Source organism: Mchenga conophoros, linkage group LG11 (genome assembly GCF_057382185.1).
Source record: "Mchenga conophoros isolate Kocher_MC1m ecotype Shallow Benthic linkage group LG11, M_conophoros_male_GT1.1, whole genome shotgun sequence".
Classification (NCBI taxonomy): Eukaryota; Metazoa; Chordata; class Actinopteri; order Cichliformes; family Cichlidae; genus Mchenga; species Mchenga conophoros.
In genome coordinates this window covers 33646486-33668831 of record NC_140536.1, presented here as the reverse complement: position 1 = coordinate 33668831, position 22346 = coordinate 33646486, and the positions used below count along the sequence as shown (strand labels likewise).

Sequence of the window (22346 nt, the reverse complement as noted above, 5' to 3'; positions counted from 1 at the left end):
AGTTGCAAAACCACAGGTATTATTCCTCCAAAAGTTGGCTACAGCTGGCATCCAGCTCTTATTGTATTAAATACTCTTACAGTATATAAAAAACTATTATTTTACATCAACAAGCCATCATAAACATCAAATCCAGGTTGCAAAACCATCTTAACATAATAAAACCTATTTTAACTGTAGTAAGAACTTACCATGAATTTTCCTCGACAAGATTTCTCAGTTAGTCCATTTATTCTTCATCAGCTCTTCCTTTCTTATTTTCTTATTCTTATTTTTCAAGCAAAAAACTTAAAGTCAAATCTTCTGCGCGAACATTACAAAGAGCTACTTTTGCCATTGAAGTCTAGACTTATGGGGTAAATCAAACTTGGCATCGACATGTGTTGGGACAGGACAATTTTACACATTTTACCATCTTTTTCAGAAATAGATATTATTTTTTATAAAATAGTAACATCTCTCAGTGTTCTCATGTTTTATATTGCTTTGAGGGGTTTGTAAAGTACTGCATTCTGTTTTTATTTACATTTTACACAATACCCAACTCTTCAAGAACTGGGGATGAAAAAGATTTTTCAAAAACAGGAACGGTCTAATTTATAAGGTTGACAAAATTTCTAGGGTTAAAAAGCAAAGCCAACACTGCCTTAAACTTCTATTCTTTTTAATGAGCAGGAGTTGAGTAACTCCTTTGGCTCCAAATTGACTTCCTGTTGTGTGGAAAAATGGTCCTTGACTCCATTTCTTTTTGAGCTCAGTGAACACTTTCGGGTGAACTCTGTGGGCTCAGTTACTAGTTTCCAGTTGGCTGGGGCCAGCAGTCTTGTTTCACTGCAGGCTAATGTCAATGCACATGTAGAAAACATGGTCATATTGCTTTTATTGAGTGGTTACAGGTTACTCTGACACAGCCTTCATGCAATATCACATAGATATTAAAAAATGCTGTTGTCTGTGGCTAGTTGCAGGTGGTGTCGCAACATCTTGGGGGGAAAAAAGCAAATAACTGGTTTTGTAGATTCAAATTATGAATTAGTAGTCCAACTTACTACTATATCTGCTACCCAATATTGGGCTTTGGACTAGTCAGCTACCCACAAGTTCCTCCATCATTGCATTTTTAAACCACACATCACAAGCACAAGTTAGATATAACCAAGTAACACTGCACACTTGTTGGCTATTGATTTGTCAATCACATGGTAAAGCAAACTCTGCTTTAACCTCTTCTTTAGCTCTAATATTGACCATATTTGCAAAATGAGATTTATGTTGTATGAATTTATTGAAACTAAGAGAGGAAACCATAAACTCAAGGGGCTACTTCTCAGTAAAGTTCAATCAGACTTCAATCAGACCAAAAGAAGTCATTCCCCTGCTGGCAATTGGAAAAATGCAGGTTTAATGTAAGAGTGAACAATACCTGTGAAAGAAGCGTACAAGAAATTAAGTGAAGTAATGCAGTTGTTTTTAATGAGAAAGAAAGATATGTAATTAATATGGAACAAGGGATGAAATGTAATGACTTAATTACTGTACATCTGCTCAAAAACAGGTAAAAGGTGAAGCTTAATAATAATAATTATTCTTATTATTTTTGTTACTATTATAATAATGAACTTTTCAACATTCTATAAAAGCCACTTGCTAGGTAAGATATTAGCACCAAAAATAAATGAGGATATAAGAATTTAAAAAATGTATGTGTGATTTAACACAGAATACTTCAATACTTCAGCCAACTTCAACAGGTTCGTTCCTACTGATGCTGTTGAATTTATTGTGTTTTATGTGAAATTCTCTCAGTAAATTAATTATATACTATGTGTAGTTGTCATCATTAAGGGTGCTGGTTGGTTGATTTTTTGTAACTTTCTGACTTGCTGTCTCCCTCTGAATCCAGTCTCTATGATAAGCTATAACCTAACTATGGTAAATGAACTTAATTTCAGCTCCATATAGCAGGGACATGAGTACATATTGTCAGCTACTCAAGCACTATCAAGGCAAACCTTAATTTTTACAGGTCTCCAAAATATTCAGACTTATGATGAATTTCCAACTTTCCCCACAATAATCAAGGGATTCTTTTTTGTATTTAATGATTAAAAAAAACGTGTAGTAAACGTGAGTCTTTTTTCCCTTTTTTCTGCTGCCTATTTCACAGTAAGAAATTACAATGTGTGACTCAACAAATTTCTGTAGTAAATTATCCTAAAAAGGCTGTTAAGATGTTAAAATAGCACATGCATCACAGGCTTAGAGTCACCACAGGATTTATCACAGCTTCTTTTATGTGGTGCTGCATCATATGAATTCTTTGTAAGGGGTTTGTTTGTTTGTTTGTTTGTTTGTTTGTTTGTTTGTTTGTTTGTTTGTTTGTTTGTTTGTTTGTTTGTTTGTTTGTTTGTTTGTTTGTTTGTTTGTTTGTTTGTTTTGCTGCTGATACAACCAAATTTCCCCTTGTGGGACAATTAAAGGATTATTCTATTCTATTCTATTCTATTCTATTCTATTACAGATGAGTATATGTAAAAAAAAAATCCACTTCAGAATATATAATAGTAAATATTTCATACATCTGTGCCTCGTGTTGCCACTCAGCTGATTCTAATTAAATTTTAAAGACAGAAACTCTGATGTGAGGTGGGTCCTCGTATTGCACCGTTAGTAATGTAGGTAAATGTTTCATGGCTCTTCTCTGTGATGGATCATTGTTGATACTTTTACTGTCCATTCTGAGTCGGTTATAAGAGGTGAAGTCCTTTATCAATAGTGGCAAACTTTTAATTTTAACTCTCTGAAGTTAGCTCCTGAAAGGTATCTCGACTGAGGCCGACTGCTTTTATCTTTTCCACCCTGTACGGATACTTTTACTCGAGTAAAAGTGCTCGTTTCCACCTCTGCTGGTGATGTCAGACAGCGGCTGGGTCATGTGAAGGGCAGCAACGGAGGAGGAGGTTCACGGAGAGTTCACTCGCATACATTAGGTAACACCATCGGTCGCTGTGACATAACTAGTATGAAGCAGGTTGAATTGAGACATTTGTCAATAAAGAAGAGATAAGTGGAAGAAGTTCTGCAACAAACTTTGTTATGCAAAGCAGCCTGAATGCGCTTTACCGATGCTCTCTGATGGAGGACTACAGCCCGCTGGCTGCGCATCAACATGCAGTTTGTGACCATCTGTGGGAAATATAGGTTTGTTCCTGCTCCCCTCTGAACATAACGCAGACATGCTTCAGTGTTAACACAGTTTGCATCAAGTGGATTTTAAACTACTTCGGTGCAGAGAGAAATCACCCTCTCTGAAGGATTTTCCTATGCCGACGACATTCCCATACGGACTTCACGGAGACTCACGACAGATCATGTTCGACTATATGGAGTTTCAAGTTTTCGGACCCGGGGAAATCGTGGACTTCTACAGCACTTCCAGTCCTTCTTGCATGTTGCAGGAGCAAGACCAGGATTTGGCAGCGTTCTTCCCCGAGCTGATCGAGTCCGACTGGCAGGAGCACCGGTACTCGCAATGTAGGTGAAACTGAGGATGAGTGATGTTGTGGTGCGCAGAAAGATTCTAATTTGTTTTGGTGTCCAGTGGAAAAAATATATAAATTCATTTCAGATCAATTCACTTTTATTTGTATAGCGCCAAATGCCTCGAGGGGCTTAATCCTCTGAAGAGAAACCAGAGTAAGGCCATGTGATTTTACTGACATTATTTCACCCAGAATGAGAAACACCCACGTTTGCCTCCATCTGTGCAGGATATCCTCCAACCTGAAACCTCAAAAGGTTCTCAAAACGAATTTATATTAAGTGAATTTCTTACCAGTTTAACCAGAATTTATAAAGCATCAAATCTGTAAACTGTAAAAGATTGCATTAAATATTTAAACAAACTGGGGGGAAATAAAGGTAGAGTTTAAAAACAAACAAACATGTATTACATGATAAAAGAGTGTTTCTTATTACATTGACATGGTGTGTAATTGTTTAAAAAGCCTGTTATAATATACTTTAATACCTTAACAAACTGGTGCAAGACTGTGAATACATGCAAGTTTAAATTCAGAGCAGACACTGGAAGCAAACCAGTGCAAGGGTAGTTTTCTCTTAGTTTATGACTTCAGTATTGTATTTAATCAAATGTGCATTTAGCTTTTTATTTAGGTTATTATACTTTCGAATCATGAAATTGTGATTTGATTGTGTTTGCAAAGGGATGCATTTATATAACACTTTACTAAATTCGTACTTTAAACTAACATCCACATTAACATACCTGTACAAACATAATGGACTTTAAGCCTCTTATCCCTCTAGGATCAACACACACACCTTCAAAGTAAAGCCCAAGGACGATTTGAACCCAGAACCTTCTTGCTGGTATTAACCACTGCACTGACCATGATGAAACTGGACTTCATCATATTGTGTATCAACTGCTATTAAATGGTCACAAGCTGCCTTTTAATATTTAAAGGCTGAGATAAAATGAAGCGTTATCTATTCTACATTCTTGTGCTCTGTATCTAAATGCTTTGATGCTTTCTGGGAGCCTCTTTTCTCTTAATAGATAAAGGATGTGAGAAGAAAGTGAAAACAGACTACTGAGCACATGGCAGCTAATGTCTGTGTGGTCGTCTTAGTCTGTGTTTGGGTCTGTCCAGGGACGGTCACTTTGGTGTCACCCTGGGTTCACCGGACGGTCACCGGCTCAAGAGGTCAGAGGAGAGTCAGACTGTTGCCAAAAGTGGAAGTAGCATTTTTAGTGGAATAAAGCATCAGTACAGCAATTTAAAAAAATAAAATGTCAATAGTTAAAGTACTCATCCTGTAGTACAACCTGGAATTTGGGAAAACCTGGAAACTAGGCAAGAAAAACTATTAGACTTTAGATCTTTTGGTCCTTCTGATCAGGTTTGGGTTTTTATTCTCCCTCCCACAAATAATAATAATAATAAAATTTTTATTTTAGCAATAGAACATACAATAGCACGTTAGAAATGGGTACAAAACATACATAAATGGACTTTACAAAAACAAAATAAAACTATATAACATTTTATTTTTTAGTGTAATCACTGAATTGCTATTTACTCATATGATGGTAAATATCTGTTGTTTTAGTCAGTGCAAGCAAAACTGCCACAATGTGGCTGTTTCCAACTTCTTTCTATATGACAGAAAATAAAATATTGTTGTGTAATAAACTGAACTCTGACAAGTTATGATGACCACATTTCATCTGTTTCTGACATTTCATTGGATAATCAAGAAAAGGATTATTGTAGGTCAGAAATAACTTTGAATTAACCTGATAATTATTATCATTACTGATAAATCTGCATACCGTTTTCCCTTGAAAAAAATATTCAAATGTGAATTTAACTGACAAGAATTTCACAATAAGAAAAGAAAAAAATCTGTAACTATATTACAGTTGATAATCTGTAAATGTAGTTTTTGTTTGTCATGATTTAAACAGTTTAGCTGATTGTAGCAAGCTAAAAAACATTAGAAAAATAAAAAGTTCCTTTACCGAAGGTTGCAGGTTGCATAACAGGCAACTGAGGTTATTCACAAAAATAAATGGTGAATCCCTGCTTTCAGTATCACTAATAAATAACCCAGCAGGCCTCAAGCAGCATGCGGCCGTAATAATTAAGCTTTACTAGTCTTTAATACCAAGTCAAGCATTTGTTATTTTATCCAGCTACATGTTGCAGCTCCTGTCTTACTGTAAACCACAATCAAAGGCTTTTAAACGTATCTCTGTCTCCAAAATCTTTTAATGTTTTTCTAGATTTATTGTTTGACTCAAACAGTGCATTGTAGTATACATCAAACAGCACCATCTAAATTGGGATGGGGCAACCCTCTTTCCCCTACCAAATCACTTACACCGCCCTGCCACACACACTTTCTGTTTCTCCGTCCTCCCTCTCATCAGTCAGTTGGGCTTGTGGCATGCTCCTGCATTGTTTTGGATCTGGGGAGCAATCGGCCTGATGGGGGTGTCCTAGTTTGACCCGCCGATTCCAGGTTCAACCAGAGGCCACGGATTCAAGGGGATGGATATGAACAATTTTTCTCGTTTTGTCCCCTTTTCAAAACAGCTTTCTTGGTTTTGTGTCAGGGCTGGAGCAGCAGAGGTGATCAGAGAGCCAGCAGGGAGGCCGAACGAGCCCCCTAGGCCAGACAAAGTATCTTCTTGGAAATGGCTTTAAAGTGGGAGTGTTGAGTGCTGTGGTGGATGTGAAGTGAAACATTCAGTGGAAAAAATGCTGTGCTACAGTAGGTCACCACATGTGCAAAGCTGTAGATATATTACTGGGTCTGTTTGTGACTCATTTTCAAATTTATGAAGCAGAGATGTGATACATGCCTGTTTAATTTTATTTGTGTAAACTGAGCGTTGTGTTTGAAGTAGTGGGGCTGTACAGATCATGCTATAATCTGCCACAGAAAAAAAGCAAGATTAGTCTGCGCTTGGCTCAGTGAAGGAATCACAAGGTGATTTCATCAAAAAGTTGGTTGCTCAGGTCTGTTCGGCTACGATCAGTGCCTGAATATATGTGTAACCACTCTCAGGGGCCAGTGTAGGGTCAATCTATCCTATTGTCACGACTAAAAATTAACAGAAGGTGCTTTGTATATTTGGACACAATAAAGCTTTTTTCGTTCCTTTGTTGTTTTGGGTAAACAGGCCCGAGACTTGAAGCGTTTTCTAGGATTTTAAATCACTAACTTAACATGATAACATTGTCAGATGGGCCACAATAAATAAAAATGCATTGGCATGAACTGCAGGTCACAAGTGCCATAATTTGCCATATCTCTCACACAGCAGTTTGTTCTTCTGTGTCCTGTTAGTGAATGTGGAATGAAAACCGAATATTCTTGAAACCTTATTGTTATAAAAACTCTTCTGAAGCATGCAAGCAGTCCACTAAATAACCTCTACATTTTAATACAATCTGCCTTTTGCATTTCTGAGCTCTGTTTGCTTCATCATGTCAGAAATGGTTCATCAGTAATTTTCAACTCATCACTAAATGTTGGTATTTCTACTTGTTAGGTCTGCTTTGAAGAAAACTTTAGAATGCTTTGCAGATAAAAGGTCTAAAGTACATTTCATGTATGGTGATAATTATTTTTGTTACTGCTTATTTTGTTGACAGGTTTCTCGCTGTATATTTTAGACAAATATAAAGCTTAACAAGTAAATAATTTCATTTTAAAAACTGTGCAAGGCAACAACTTATGTTACAAAATGAATAAAAGCTTCATCTGTAATGAGTAATTTTTCATGTTCTGACTTCTTGTTGCAGCTGTTATTTCCCAGCAATATTTCAGTTTCAGTATTTAAAGGATGCGCTGAGTTTGATATCCATTTGAATAAATTTAACTGTCGCAGTTTTATTCTCCCTGAGATGCTCGTTTGATTTTATATGATTTTGTGTGTTTTTCAGCGGTGGAAAGTCAGAGTTCCAGCTCCAGCTTCAGCTCGGACGACCTGTTTACCCGTCCTGCCTCACCACCTCCACCTCCACGCACTTACAAACCCTGCTTTGTGTGTCAGGACAAGTCCTCGGGCTACCACTATGGAGTCAGCGCCTGCGAGGGCTGCAAGGTAACACGTCAGGCCGGTGGTCTGCTTTACAATGCCCCCTCTGTTAAGCTTAGATAAAATCCCAGACTTTGTCTTTTAAAAGTAAGTCCCTGTGTCATGCTTGTATTTACAAGATTGTCTTAGTTTTTCTTACTAATCTCCTAAACAGATAAATGAACAAATACCTTCTTAATATGCAAAATGTGACAATATCATATGTTTTAGTTTTTTCCTGTATAAATTCACAATTTTTTTTTACCTAAATCGGTTCAAATTAAATGAACCACTGGATAGACAGACACGGTATTTGTTTTTGTTTTTTCTTAATCCATTTTCCTTTTCTTTCTTTTTTTTTGAAGACCAAACAAATCAATTTTACTCCTTGTTTGAGTTAAACATCTGAAATACATTTAAACAGGCTAAATATTTACTCTTTAGGTGTAAAGGAGTAAATTTAGGAATAAATTAATCTTTTTTGTCTAGCTTTAAAGTCCACACAGGCCTTTATTCACATTGTAGCAACTTAATAGCTTAATTAATTAATATCTTATCATTCATTCATTGTGCTGGTGTCTCTGCAGGGCTTCTTCCGCCGCAGCGTGCAGAAAAACATGGTGTATACCTGTCACCGCGACAGGAACTGTATCATTAACAAGATCACCAGGAATCGCTGTCAGTACTGTCGGCTGCAGAGGTGTTTTGCTGTAGGAATGTCTAAGGAGTGTAAGTGTCACATCCTCTCTGATTCACAGCAGGCCTCGTGGGATTTAGAGTCAAAATTAAACCTTTCTTTTAAAATGATTCATCTGCTATTACAAACACGACTAAAAGGTCAGTGCAGTCATGTTCTCAATTTGAATGACCAACTCAAGTTTATCAGCATGTAAAGAGCTGGTCAGTTCGTGAGTGTGGTTTACTCAAAGTTATTTGTGTCAAGTTTTATATAATACTGGGTTTGTGGTTTTGTTGGGATGACCGAGTGTTCAGAAATTTGATATAAGGAAACTGCGTATTTGAGAATTGGATATTACGGAGCCCCTCTGATGACATGGTCCAAACAATAAATAAATTGTGGCCACAAAATACTACTTCGTGGGCACAAAATAGTGTAACATGCCCACAAAATACTTATTTGTTGCTACGAAATATTATTTCGAGGGCACGAAATAGGTATAACGCGCGCACAAAATGCTAATTTGTGGGCACGAATTGGGTATAACGTGGCAACGAATTACGCATTTGTGGCAATGAAATAGATAACGTGCGCACATCATATTGATACAATTCCTGGACAGCTGCGTAGAGACATAAGCATAAGAGTAGGCTAAACCTATACATCATGGACAGAGAAAGTATGATTGACTTTTATTTTAGGCTGGGAATGAGCTACAAATGCATTTTGAAGCCTGGCAATGCAAGGAACCATTATTACGGAGAGACATTTAAACAGGATATTGAGAGCCCAGTTGCTTTACAGACGTAAGTACGACCTGGATGCTGGGATAGATTTTATTGTCAACCAACTGCAAGGGCCTCACGGGAAGGATCTGCAAGGGAAGGATCACGGTTATGTCAAGGTCAAGTGTTTCGTGCCCACAAATTAGCACGTTATACCTATTTTGTGCCCTCGAAATAGTATTTCGTGGCCACAAATAAGTATTTCATGGGCACGTTATACCATTTCGTGCCCACGAAGTAGTATTTTGTGGCCACAATTTATTTGTTTTTTGGACCATGTCATCAGAGGGGCTCCGTAGGATATAACTGTGTAACCTTAGACAAATAGTGCAGTACAAAAGAAACTCTCTCCATCCAACAACCTATTTTCTCACCAGCTTATCTTACTCTGGGTCATGGAGGGGGAGGCTTTAGCCTATCACAGCTGACTTTAAACGAGAAATCCTCCCTCTCAAGTTTAAATGGTTTCATCTTACTGAGATACTCTGATAAAAACTGCCACATAAGCGGCCTATTTATTACTGCAATCAGATCAACGAGCTATGTATTGAAGTTTTAATGCAATTTGTTGTTACCTATATGGTGGTAAACATCCACAAAGAAGGGACAGATTGTTTCCCATAAAAGGTGCCTGCCATTAAAACTACATGTATGTTAAAAGTGTCTTATTTCTGTCAATATTAAAGAAATAACAATATAACAAAACAAAATGAGCAGGAAAATGCTCCTCTTATTGATCTGTGGTAATCTATATTCAAGAAAGTCTTTTTTCAGAAAAAGTTTAAGCTAAAGTGGAAGAAAAAGAAATTAAACTTCTTTTGTCAATTCAAAATGCATAATGTTGTAATATATTGTCTGTCAGCATATTTAGAGTCTTTATTGTTTAATTGTAACTAGATAGCACTTTAAGACTGAAAATTCATAGTTTTGTTTGTCAGAGAGAAAATATATAAAATCTAGAATAACAAACGCATATATACGACCAAGGTAATGCATATTAAAGCAAACTAAATTATAGCTACATAATAAAGGTGTAGCTTAAGAACTGCTGATACACTCTTGAGCTCTCAAAGGGAGTTTTAATGCTTTGTCATCTTAACAACCCAAGATTTTCATTTTGTTAGTGGGTTAGGAAATTTTTTTTTTGTGTGGTAACTACAAACGTCTTTATTTTAGAATATATAATTAGTTGTGAGAAAAATGTGCAAATAACACTTTAACATATGATTTTCTCTTTTTTTATAAGTTCTCTGTGAAGTACAGCAGCTCTCGGGCACAGGGACTGTACAATAGAAACAAAGGCTCTAATACCCAGCAGTGCAGTGACCTAAATAACTGAGAATGTGTTATGTGGAATGAGCAAAGGGCGGTGACAGGCCGACACTGAAGGATCCACCCATCCACATGTTTTCATTATAGTTTTTCTATGCTCAAACAAGTTACATAAACATATCACATGTAGTGGACAGATGGATGCTATGTAACTGCTCTCAGGCAGCGTGTAACATGATCTCTATTGGAGTGTTTACACAATGACGGCTGGATGTAGGGCATACACAGGGAGGAGGAAGAGGAGGAGGAGTGGTTGGAGTTAAGTGTTGCGTAATCCTGAGCTTTCCTGACATGTGTGTAGCCGTCTGAGGCAGTGGGACACAGAGAAACGTGTTGACACTGTTCCCGAAGTGATTATGAAAAGCTAACCTGGTTACGCTGCTTTCACGTGCAGCCTGGAATAACACATAAGCTCAGTGACACATGCTTTCATTCCAGAGTGATTTATACCAGGAAGTGGTTTAAATTATTAAGAACCAAAACTGAAATTCCAGTGAGCTCTATTTAAATCACACCTGATGTCTAAACATCGTTAAGGTAAAATGGGTTAAAACCGCCATTCATATACTGGTGAATGCAGTCTCCTGGGTCCTGATTAAAGGAACAGTTGTGTTTGGCTGATGGTAAGATCAGGGATCTGCCAGGGAACACTATCTGTTGCAGGACTTCCTGTTTTTTTTGTTGTTTTATACAGAGCTATGTCAGATTACAAGAAAAACTAACATAGAGGTCAATGTTTCTTCGCTGAAACTCTGCTTAAAGGATGAAGACAATTTTTCATAAGACATCCCCGTTTCATACAACTTATTGATACACATGTGTCTTCACAGTACTTACATGGGTTGTTTATTGTCTATCTTGGAGCACTGAGAGTTTTTGCTCTCAGCTCTTATCCACCAGTGTACTTTACATCCTTGGATCACATTGTGTGCTTTTGTCGTTTCCTTGACTAAAACACTGATGCAGCCTTATTTGTCAGGTGATTCTTGCTTTGCCTCCAGCTTGCTTACTGACTTACATTAATCAAAGTCAAGTGTGGGACGTTATTGACTTTTGTCCCGAGTCTCCTAACTTCTGTCTGTGCAGAAAGTCAACACTGAATTTGAAAAAAATAGTACGGCTCCTGCTTCTGGAGTCAACTGCAAAATCAGCTAATCTTTAGGATCTGGTCTCAAAAAAGGAGTCTGACATGATTTTAAGTGATCAGGATATACAGACAGACAATTGCCTACACTTGTGTTTTTGGTCAGTTTAGTTTAAAGATGAACATTGTATAGCACATTAATTTTAAACTTCCGTAGGAGTTTAAGTGGGTTGAGTTATGTTCATCCTAAAGTTGAAACCTTTAAATGAGGAAGGTTGTCATCCTGGTAGAGCGTGCTCCAATTGTGATATAAATCTTTAATTAAAGGATAAATTTAATCACTAAGAACAGCTGTTTTCATTTTCAGTGATTCATTGCTCTAGGGGCACTAATGAACCTAATGAACCTAAACCATGCTACCAAAATGCCTCCCGTAACATATCAGAGCCACTAGATCTCCTCACTGTAGGGACCATTTTTCAGGTTGTTTCTTCATTTGTATCGTTGTACGATTTTCCCTGTGTATTTGGCCTCAGACAGAAAACAAAAAAAACAACTTTTTTTCATATTAAACACTTTTTTGTTCTTTTAAAAGGTTAGTTTATTAACTTGAGCATTTTTAATATAAATACTCAAAATTAAAGAAGGTGTTTTGTAACATTAACATTTATTTAAACAGAGAATGATACCAGTTTAACCAATTTTAAACCACCTGTGGAACTGCTCGAATACCTTATTTCCTAATCATCTTATGCTCTGCGTCATCCGTTTTCTCCAGCGGTGAGAAACGACAGAAACAAGAGGAAGGGGAAGAAGGAAGCAGTGAAGATGACCATCATGGAGACGTACGAGCTGACAGCAGAGCTCGGCCTGATCGTGGAGAAAATATGCAGAGCTCATAGAGAGACCTTCCCCTCCCTTTGCCAGCTGGGAAAATACACCACAGTAAGTCCGGACATGAAGCTAACGTTTCAAAACAATAATCTTTACAGAAGGAAGACAACCTGCAAAGAGGAAAAGATCAAAGCTGTGAGGTCTGTCCAGCACTTTATTATGATTTTAATTGACTTGGGTAAACATTGTATGGATGTGTAGATGAAGGAGAATTTGAACTTATATGGCAGAAACTGAAAAATAAGATTATATATCCCAAAATGTTGATACATTTTACTTATTTTAAACGAAATATGAAAAAATGTCTATTTTTCGAATGTGATTGATGACCTCGCTAAACCCTTTCCTGATGATTTTGGGCTTTTAATCACTATTTTCAAGTTTTAAAGCAAAAACAATATTTTTTCTTTAAATTATGCTGCTCGTAATTATGATAAAGTAGGGCATATTAGATGGCAAAGCTGCCTTGTGACTGATGAAAATGACGGTATGTTTGTGCATCTTCCTTCATCTGGTTGTATTACATGGAAAAGACTTGAAACCAAATGGTGGCTCCATGGTTGTTATGTCATCGTTTTATAGTCTGTGGCCGAAAGAAGAAAGATGTTGACTGTCAGGGCAGTGACATTTAAATACTTGATATATGATTAATATTACCAGACAAAAACGGACAGCATTGAATACTCACTGCTGCATGCCTGGCTCATGGTTGGTCACTGTTGGATATTGTTAACACTGTCTGTAAAAACACATTCACCAAGGAGAGATCAGCAGAGCTGAGATGACAGACACTTATATTTGTGTCTGACACTTATAAACTGATACTTTTCTATACCTTTACTTGTTACATTTCTATACCTTTTTATTATTGATATGCACAAACTTTATTTAAATGATAACAGTCTTGTTGGCAACTCAAGCTTTCATCTCTTTCATTATCTTAAGCGCATTAAGCCCATTTAGAATCACAGTTTCACCAAACATGCCTATTTTAACGCTGTGGGTTAAGAGGAGCGCTCAGGGAAAAGCCACCATGCCAACAGACTGCACATCCAGAACCTTCTTGCTGTGAGGCAACAAGCTAACCTCTGTTCCTCTTTGCTTATGCAGAATAAAATTTGTTAGATTGTTTGGTAACATTTGAGACTCTGATTGTTAACAAAACCAAACAGACTCCTGATCACATTCAATGCCAACATGAGGGAAGGGGTGCAAACATGCACTTTTATTTAGGAACACATGTATACACATACATGCATATATATATGTATATATATATATATATATATATATATATATATATATATATGTAACTACCTGTAACATAAAAATCGTTAGCTGCCCTCTGTTGCCTCTGGAGCTGCCAGCTCCTCCTGTCTCAGAAAAACTAGGGCCATCACAGGTGACCCTTGCATTGCGCCCACCACCTGTTTGACCCACTGCCCTCCGGACGGCACCTCAAGACAGTCAGGTCCCACACCTTCAGCCTCACAAACAGCTTCTACCACTGGGCCATTTGAACTGTAAACAAACACTATTACTCCGTTCACACAAACCCCACCCCTAACACCCACCCACCAATCTGGGCGGAGCACCCACTCTATTCTATTCTAACATATAGCCACTGCCAATACTTACAGTACACACAATTTTCTATGTCTTCCAACAGTATGTACAGTATGTCATGTGAGCATTTTTCTTTAGAGCAAAGGAAAACTGAATATAGGTCCACACTGAAAAAAAACAAAACTCTTTTTAAAGATATGCTGGTGAAGATGTTGATTTGCACAGATTTAACTGGTTTATTCTTTGTTAAAAGGTAAAGTAAAAGAGGAGGAGAAAATAAAGGAGTGTGTTGTTTTATGTAAACATGTCCTTAGAAACTGAAAAAACTGTACATATCATTATGACACTTTCCAGTAAAAATACATGACATTGCAAGAACTGAGCTTATGTAATCAGCACTGTTGCCGTTTTACAAAAGTGACATTAAATAAATATGGTTTGGCAATGTAAGTGAGCGATGCCTGGAAGTATGAGTCAAAACAGGAAACATACGAACATGAGTGACACGTGTTGTTCTGCTCTTTAAAGACTATAACACAAGATTGTATTGATTGAAATAGTACACTAGGGCTAAGATGTACGACCTACATCCTAACAGTGCAGCAGATAATAGAAAAAGTGGATACTAAATATGGACGTTTGTCCCTCTGGAGCCATTGACTTAAAAATCAATTAGCCTCTTGAATCTGGGCATTTTTTAAATTTCATTTCCATCTTAGAAAATGACTCTTTATCAAAATTTTTACTGTGGGATTTAGAGGTTTTACTCTACTTTTGAATATAAATTAGTCGCTTTTAATAGTGAATTTATTTAGGGCCTCTTTTTTTAGGCCAACTAAAAGAACTGAGACAACATATATGTCACATGTTTTTCCAATGGTCCAATGACAGCTGTAGCTCCACAGTACTGTGCAGATTGAGGGATGATCCTTTTGCCCTTTTGATAACTCTTGTGATGAATACAAACGGGTTCAGACATCTTCTTTTAACCACTTATCCAGTGAAGAAATCCCAAACATTAGGTGTGAGGGTACAAGCATGTCTTTGGATAGCTTCAACCCTATAACCTTCGTGCTGCAAAGTGACTGATGCACTACTGTTGTGTGCTACTCCTCAGTTTGTTCAGACTGAAGGAGCTGGGTATTGAACCACAGACCTTCTAAATGGTTAAGGAGTGTAAGGGTTTCTAGCCAAGAGATGTGCCTGAAACAAAGAAAAATATTACTTGTACACCACATGCTGCAGTTTTTTTAAACCTCTGTGTAATTTCAGATTTTTAATGCTGACGTCTAGCGTTCATCATTTAAAACATCCAAAAAAGGCGGAACCAGTTTACTTTATCTGAAAAAAATACACATTTTCAGCCATTGTGGAAATGGCCAACATGTTGAATTTATTGAGCTTAATCGATAAAAGCTAAAAAGTACATAAACAAATGTTAGTAAATGTTTATACTTGTGAATGATTATCTTGTAATGTTCAGTCATCTGTTATATTAAAATAGCTCATCATATCTCATATAATTAGCATTAGCATAACTGTTACATAATTTTCATCATTATTTCTTTTTGAAGTGCCCTGTCATAGTATTCTCATCTCGGTATTTTTGTCCTTGTGTCTGAAACACTCTCCTTCCAGCCTAGCAACAAACAGATAAGGTTAGCAAATAAACCGTGTATACACAGTGAAGCAATTAGCAGACTCATCAAATAAACAGAAATATTTTTTAAAAAACAGCTGAACGCTGAACTATTTGAGGTCACCGTAAAGGTTTTTTTTATTGATTCTGATTGTGTAAATAGGTTTGTAAAAGTATGTCAGTATTGTATTTACTGCTCTTTGCTGATCTCAAGTTTTCAAAATATTTCAAATTTAAATAATTTAGCTATGTGCACAGATTTTAATAAGCCGTTATCACAACGCTGAAACAACATGTTTCATTTGAGCCAAACACCTGATCTTCGATCCACTTTCTAGAACTCCAGTTCAGACCACCGGATCCAGTTGGATCTTGGCCTGTGGGACAAGTTCAGCGAGCTGGCCACCAAGTGCATCATCAAGGTGGTCGAGTTTGCCAAGCAAGTGCCGGGTTTCACTGGCCTGACCATTGCGGACCAGATCACTCTGCTCAAAGCTGCCTGCCTTGACATCTTGGTAGGTCTATTTCAAAAGATGTTTTTTGTTTGTTTTTTTTTACCTTTAGATTTGTGGTTTAAGCCCTCAAAAAGCCTGACATATACTATAGTTTTCATTAAACACCTACCGTTTTGTATTTTATTTCAGGTAAATGACCTGAACAAGTTATGTAAAGTTGCAGCTCTTCCTGCATTTCACACCTTTGGTAGATCTTGACTCACGTTGCCTGTCGACATTCATGCCAAAGACAAACTGACAGGCAGACAGACAGTGGTCCTCAGGCAGAGTGTTGCGTGTGTTCACCTAATTTATCCTCCATCATTCGCTGCCAAGTCTGTCATAACTGCTTTCTCAGTCTGATAATTTAGCTGCACTCTCACAATCTCTGCAGGAAGTCCATCAAAAGCTCTGTGACAAAATTTCCCTGATTAATCACTCTGGGAATTTTGTTTTCCTGATTTGGTTTTCATGTTTTTTGATAGAAGTGTGATGCACCATATTGAACGCCAATTATATGTTATTTAATATTTGTATTCAAGCAATTCTCCAGAAACAGGGCACAGCATGTAATATCATTTAAAGTTTAGATGACAAGGAGTTGGAGAGATGTCTAGAGTGGTCTGCTGTTACTCATACAGATGAGATATCATTACAAAGAAATGATAAAAAAAACAACTGGAAAAGCCTGAGTATTAAAAGCAGGAAGGTTTCTTTCTAAACTATTATGCAATATAAGTATTGAACCATATGATAAAGGCCTTCTGCCTGCAATACAGACAAATTTTGAATGATAAGGATTGACACATTTTAATGAATATAAACAGATTGTTGTTTGTTTGCTTTTGAGTCTTTTTATTTAACATTTTTTAAAGACAAATACAATATTATTGAAAAAAATGACTTGGTACACATACATGTTTCCTACTTTTAGATCTTGAGGATTTGCACTCGCTACACTCCTGACCAGGACACCATGACCTTCTCCGATGGCTTGACACTGACTCGTACTCAGATCCACAATGCAGGATTTGGGCCGCTGACGGATCAGGTTTTCACTTTTGCTGGGCAGCTGCTGCCGCTAGAGATGGATGACACGGAAAGTGGGCTCCTCAGTGCCATCTGTCTTGTTTCTGGAGGTACTAAGTCTTCACAATCCCAATTACTGTAGTAATATGACAACAACAATCAACAATTAACAACTCCAAATTTGAAATAGTTGAAATGTTCGATATCTGTCTTGGACAGACCGGGAGGACCTGGAGGAGCCGTCCAAGGTAGAAGTCCTGCAGGAGCCTCTGTTGGAGGCGCTGAAGATCTACTCCCGTAAGCGGCGACCCAGCATGCCCCTGATGTTCCCCAAGGCCCTCATGAAGATTACCGACCTACGTAGCATCAGCGCTAAAGGTCAGGGGAACCCCACCTTGTCGCAAAGTATTTCAATTCATAGATTACAGTTTGTTACAGTTTGTACAATCCTGCTATTCTATTTTGAATGACTGCCAATGTTACTGCATTACTTTTGTCCGAAATGTAAAACCTTTCTGATCAGAACGTTGCTATTTTTTGGTTTCTTTGCGCTATTAAGTCTGAAGTCATGTTTACCCAGGATTAGTAAAAAGTATTATGTATTAGATGAATGTCACATGATTAAGCATTCGTATTAGTATACTAAGTATTAGCAAGCGTTTAATTTATCATCTATATAGCATCACTCCTCCTTAGTATGTAATTTATAAATATATTATTATGAAAATGTTTATTACTAGAAATGATTATGCATTGGAAGGCCCCTGTAGCTGTGCATGGTGTAACAGAAACAGATGAATAAACATATCTGTATTTATAAATGACATACTAAGGAGGAGTATTGCGTTATAAATCATGAATTAAGCACTTGCTAATGCCTTACTAATACTGTACTATTTTTATAAAGTATTACCTGCATTTTTAATGACTATACTTCTTTAATATTTAAACGTTTTTGTAATACAAATGAAAAGAAAACAATTTACCCCTGCTTTCATCTTTTTGTCTTTTGAAATTTTTCATTTATTTATTTATTTATTGTTGAATTCCTCTGGATAAAAACCGGGTGGAAATAACTTTGGGTTTAGTGGAATTTTCTTTGACTGTTTTCAAATCTTCCTTTTCTCAAAGTGCTTTCATCTACACAGTGTTTGTTGAGTGTCTCGCAGTGAATTTGCTGTCATCAGTGGCTGCCTGCTACAGAACTAGTGTTACTATTAATAGGCTACCACATAATAGTTGAGCAAAGTGTTCTTTGCCTCATGCTGCAAGGCATGTTATGCATTTCATCCTCCTCTTAGTGTAACTGGTGGGTTCCTACATTGTGTATCTGACACACTCCAGTTCCTCTCCCACAGGGGAATTGTAGCTGTGCATTTATTTTCACATTAAACATAAAGTACAAACTTATGTGCAGCATATTTGACACAAGATAAAAACCAACACAACATTTGACATGCCTGACAATCAAAGGTGAAAGCTGGTGTCAGTAAATACGGGTAAAACGCAGACTTTGTTTATCTATATCACATTAAGTCTCCCTGCCAATAAAGCTTTACACGTGCATTGTTAAACCATGTCTACAGGAGCTGAGCGAGTGGTGACACTGAAGATGGAGATCCCGGGCTCCATGCCTCCACTGATCGAGGAGATGCTGGAGGATCTGCAGAACCTGGAGAAACACCAGAAGTCGGGCACCACTCAGCTCACTCACCCCGTCTCCTCACAGCACATGAACTCTGCTGATTTTCCACTCTGAAGCTGCTCAAAGAACTTTTCTTTCCTCCGAGGGAAATCGCTCAAAGGTGCAGCTGCAGATCAGAGAGTGACTTACCTCAGTTATTGTCCAGAGGTCAGAGCTCGATCTGCAGATATGACTCCATGTTTAAAGAAGAGATTTAAATCACACATTAACAAGTATTTCTGTAAACAAAAATCCTACTTCAAAGGAAGATGCAGTAATGCTTTAATCTCCATTTTTATAACCTCTGAGAATCACTCTCAGTCTTTTCTTTACTGTTTCTGGTTTTTACTGTATTTATATTTGCATGAAATATCACATGGATTAATTTTACCTCATTTAGCATTAGTTATAGCAAGATAGCAAATATAAGGAATCAATCTTTAGGTTTTATATACAAATTTCTCAAACTCTGTTTGTACAAAATTAAAGGGAAATGCAATGTTTTTTCCTCCATAAGGGTAAGTGTTCATAATCGGAGTTAACAAACTAATGTGTCTGAACTGACACGGTGTAGGAAATGAGGGATTAGAGGTAATGCATAAGGACAATAAACATAGCAGTGTTTGTATGAGCTTGTCAATGTTAGAATCTCTTTGTAAAGCTGCTCTGGTAAAATTTGTTGGAAATCTGCTGGACTCGTTTACAGCTTGACAGATTTATTACAAGAGTAAGCTAATGATAATATACAACTTTATTCTCTTTTTTACTTTCTAAATGGAAAAAGGTTTTCCCACTATTATCATAAAGCATATTATTATTGTTATTATTATTTTGATACTGAGAAAACATGTTGGTTGCTGTATGAAGATTGTACAAAAACATTTCCTAGATTTTCAGCCATGATTGTGCTGTGGCACCACTCTTCTTAACTTTCTCTGTAGTGCCAATATCAGGTGAAAAAATATTTTTGACCGCTATTTAAGGAGGACCTATTGTGCTCGTCCTTATTTCTTGTCATATCTGTACTCTTACAGTGATAGATGCTTATATTAAAGATGGCTAAAAATTTTAAATATTGAGGTCTGAGCCAAAAGTTCAGGCTTCCTACAAACAACAGTTTTTTTGTTTGGTTTTTGGTTATGGTTTTTTATACTTTTGGCACAGCTTCAGCCATGAGCACAGAAACTTTGTCTTGAGAGGGGCAGCCAATCCGAAGAAAGAGGGAAGGGAGCTAAAATGTCCTGTTTAAGGTGGTCAGTGAACTGAGGGGCCAGTATAAGATAAATGTGTGAATCATACTCTAATGGAGTCCAATAATAAAAGTATTTAACTGGAAATGAGCATAATCACTTAATGATAAAATACCTGCAAAGCTGACATTTCCATCAGCATGTGAATAATGATAGCCTTCTGTGAGTGTGTTAGCATTCAGATGTTCACATTTATCTTAAGGCGCTTAGCTGCTAGCATGGCTAAATGCCAGTTTCTGTAAGTAGTAACGAACTTGCTTTGCACACAGAGTGGACCGTGGGCATTACAGTGACAGTATCACAGCATCTGAAATCTGAGTGATCATAAATCCACACAAATGCTAACAAAATGCAACAAATGATGAGACTGTAACAAATTAGAAACTAATGTGATGATTTTACATTAAAGATACACGGACCTTAACCTGCTTTGTGTAAGCATCTGAGCAAGCATCCCGTGTACTGTAAGAACTCAAATGTGCCTATTTCAATTGTGCCCAAACTTTTCTATGTCTTGACATTTCTAAAAGTGAGTTTACTTATTTTGATGTCCACATCCCAAACGTTGCAGTAAGACTGTATGCATTGTGTCATTTTACATGTTGCATTAATTTGTTATATCACTAAACAGATCACATTTCATATGCTTTTCTTTGTTCTATTAAAGTCTTGTGAATTAAATTTTATGCTGCTCTGTCATGTTTCCACTGAGAATTTAAGTATTTCTTTTTCTGGTTCAAGTTTAATTTCATGGAGCTGTGAGGTTGTTTGAGGTCAGACCATATTTACTAAAGGCTCATACTGCCCCCTGTTGATCAATTGATGAACTGCATACAGCAGTAAATAATTTTATCTGATGACGTGTCCTAAGTGGGTGCAAAATTTAGAGTAAGTCTACGTTAGAGACTGCTGTCTAACATATTTTATCACTTTGATAAAATGGAAAAAGCAAATAATTACAGACCAAATAAGAATAAAATCACCACTGTACTTATTTCCCTTTCTTTGTGTTTTGATAGTTGTGTGTCCTTTAAATTTCTCTAATGTTTCTTGTTTGTGTTTGTCTTTCCCATTACTGGTCTGTGTTTTTCATTTCTGTTGCATTTTTGACCCCTCAAAAACAAGTCCATCATCATCTCAGTGGGTTGTTATAGTAATGAATAAATTTTAATTAGTCTGAAGTTTCAGCAAATCTGATTTACGTGTATGGGAAAATTAAATGAAACTGAAATTGTGTAATTAACAGTTAAACCCTGACTAAGCTGCAAGCAAACCTAATGTGCATGACAGTGATTCCTTTATGTTACTGAAGAATGGATTCTTTCCAAATGAACCTCCATCAATATCAATGATGGAAAGCTCTTAATATTTCCCATTTAATCCTATTGTGTACTTACAATTGTCAACTAAACATAAAGGAGATATATTGTGATTTTTTACTCTCTATATTACTTTATGATAATAGATTAGCTTAGATAACACACACACACACCAGTTAAAAATATATACTAGTATACTAGCTAGTTTTCTTTCATACTTTTATTTTTGTTCAAATATATATTGCTGACAATAACTACTTATTTGCAATGCAGATCTTTATTTAGCTCTGAATTTTTGTACTTTTACTTCATCTGACTGCTTCTGCCATCACTGTTAATTTGAGTCAATCAATATCAAACCTGCACGTCTTGATGCATGTTCAATCATCCAGACAAGTAAATCTCCAAAAGTTGATTCTGTTCATCTGAACATAGCATTTTCAGTGGGAGAAATGTTTCGTCACTCATCCAAGTGACTTCTTCAGTCTCAGCTGACTGCAGGTTTCCTCAATCTTATAAACAGTACATTGCATAATGACTGAAACCAGCCCAGTTAAGGATTTATACATCGGGGAAACCAAACAACCTCTGGCGAAGCGGATGGCACAACACAGAAGAGCTACCTCGTCAGGGCAGGACTCTGCAGTCTATTTACACAGGCCAGTGGACACTCTTTCAATGATGAGGATGTACACATCCTGGACAGGGAGGAACGCTGGTTTGAGCTTGGAGTCAAGGAGGCCATTTATGTGAAAAGGGAAAGACCATCTCTGAATCGAGGAGGGGGCCAAAGGGTACATCTTTCGCCATCTTACAATGCTGTGATTGCAGCCATTCCCCAACTCTCTGTGAATGGTACTCATGGCCATTGATCAGTGGGTTTTGGTCAGTGGTTGTTGATCAATGGTCATGAGAGTTTGCATAATTAAGATTAAGGAACTGACCTCCCAGCCCTTCACTGTGCTGGTTTCAGTCA

At 37.0% G+C, this 22346-nt stretch overlaps 1 protein-coding gene across 1 annotated transcript; it reads left to right on the top strand.

Moving 5' to 3' along the window:
• Nucleotides 1–2972: 2972 nt before the first annotated feature.
• Nucleotides 2973–20732, top strand: LOC146564667 (retinoic acid receptor beta-like). The gene is made up of 8 exons (XM_085292580.1): nt 2973–3534; nt 7482–7642; nt 8203–8344; nt 12274–12440; nt 15933–16109; nt 17023–17227; nt 17337–17495; nt 18704–20732. The coding sequence occupies exons 1-8, from the start codon at nt 3324–3326 to the stop codon at nt 18874–18876; spliced, it is 1395 nt and encodes a 464-aa protein (XP_085148706.1). The 5' UTR covers nt 2973–3323; the 3' UTR covers nt 18877–20732.
• The last annotated feature ends 1614 nt before the right edge of the window (nt 20733–22346 follow it).

What these genes read in the sequence shown, in the direction of transcription:
- LOC146564667 (XM_085292580.1), top strand. Translation starts at nt 3,324, where the DNA reads ATGCCGACGACATTCCCATACGGACTTCACGGAGACTCACGACAGATC. An exon ending in GCGCCTGCGAGGGCTGCAAG is followed by an intron (nt 7,643 to 8,202) that starts GTAACACGTCAG and finishes GTGTCTCTGCAG; the next exon opens with GGCTTCTTCCGCCGCAGCGT. An exon ending in ACGTAGCATCAGCGCTAAAG is followed by an intron (nt 17,496 to 18,703) that starts GTCAGGGGAACC and finishes CCATGTCTACAG; the next exon opens with GAGCTGAGCGAGTGGTGACA.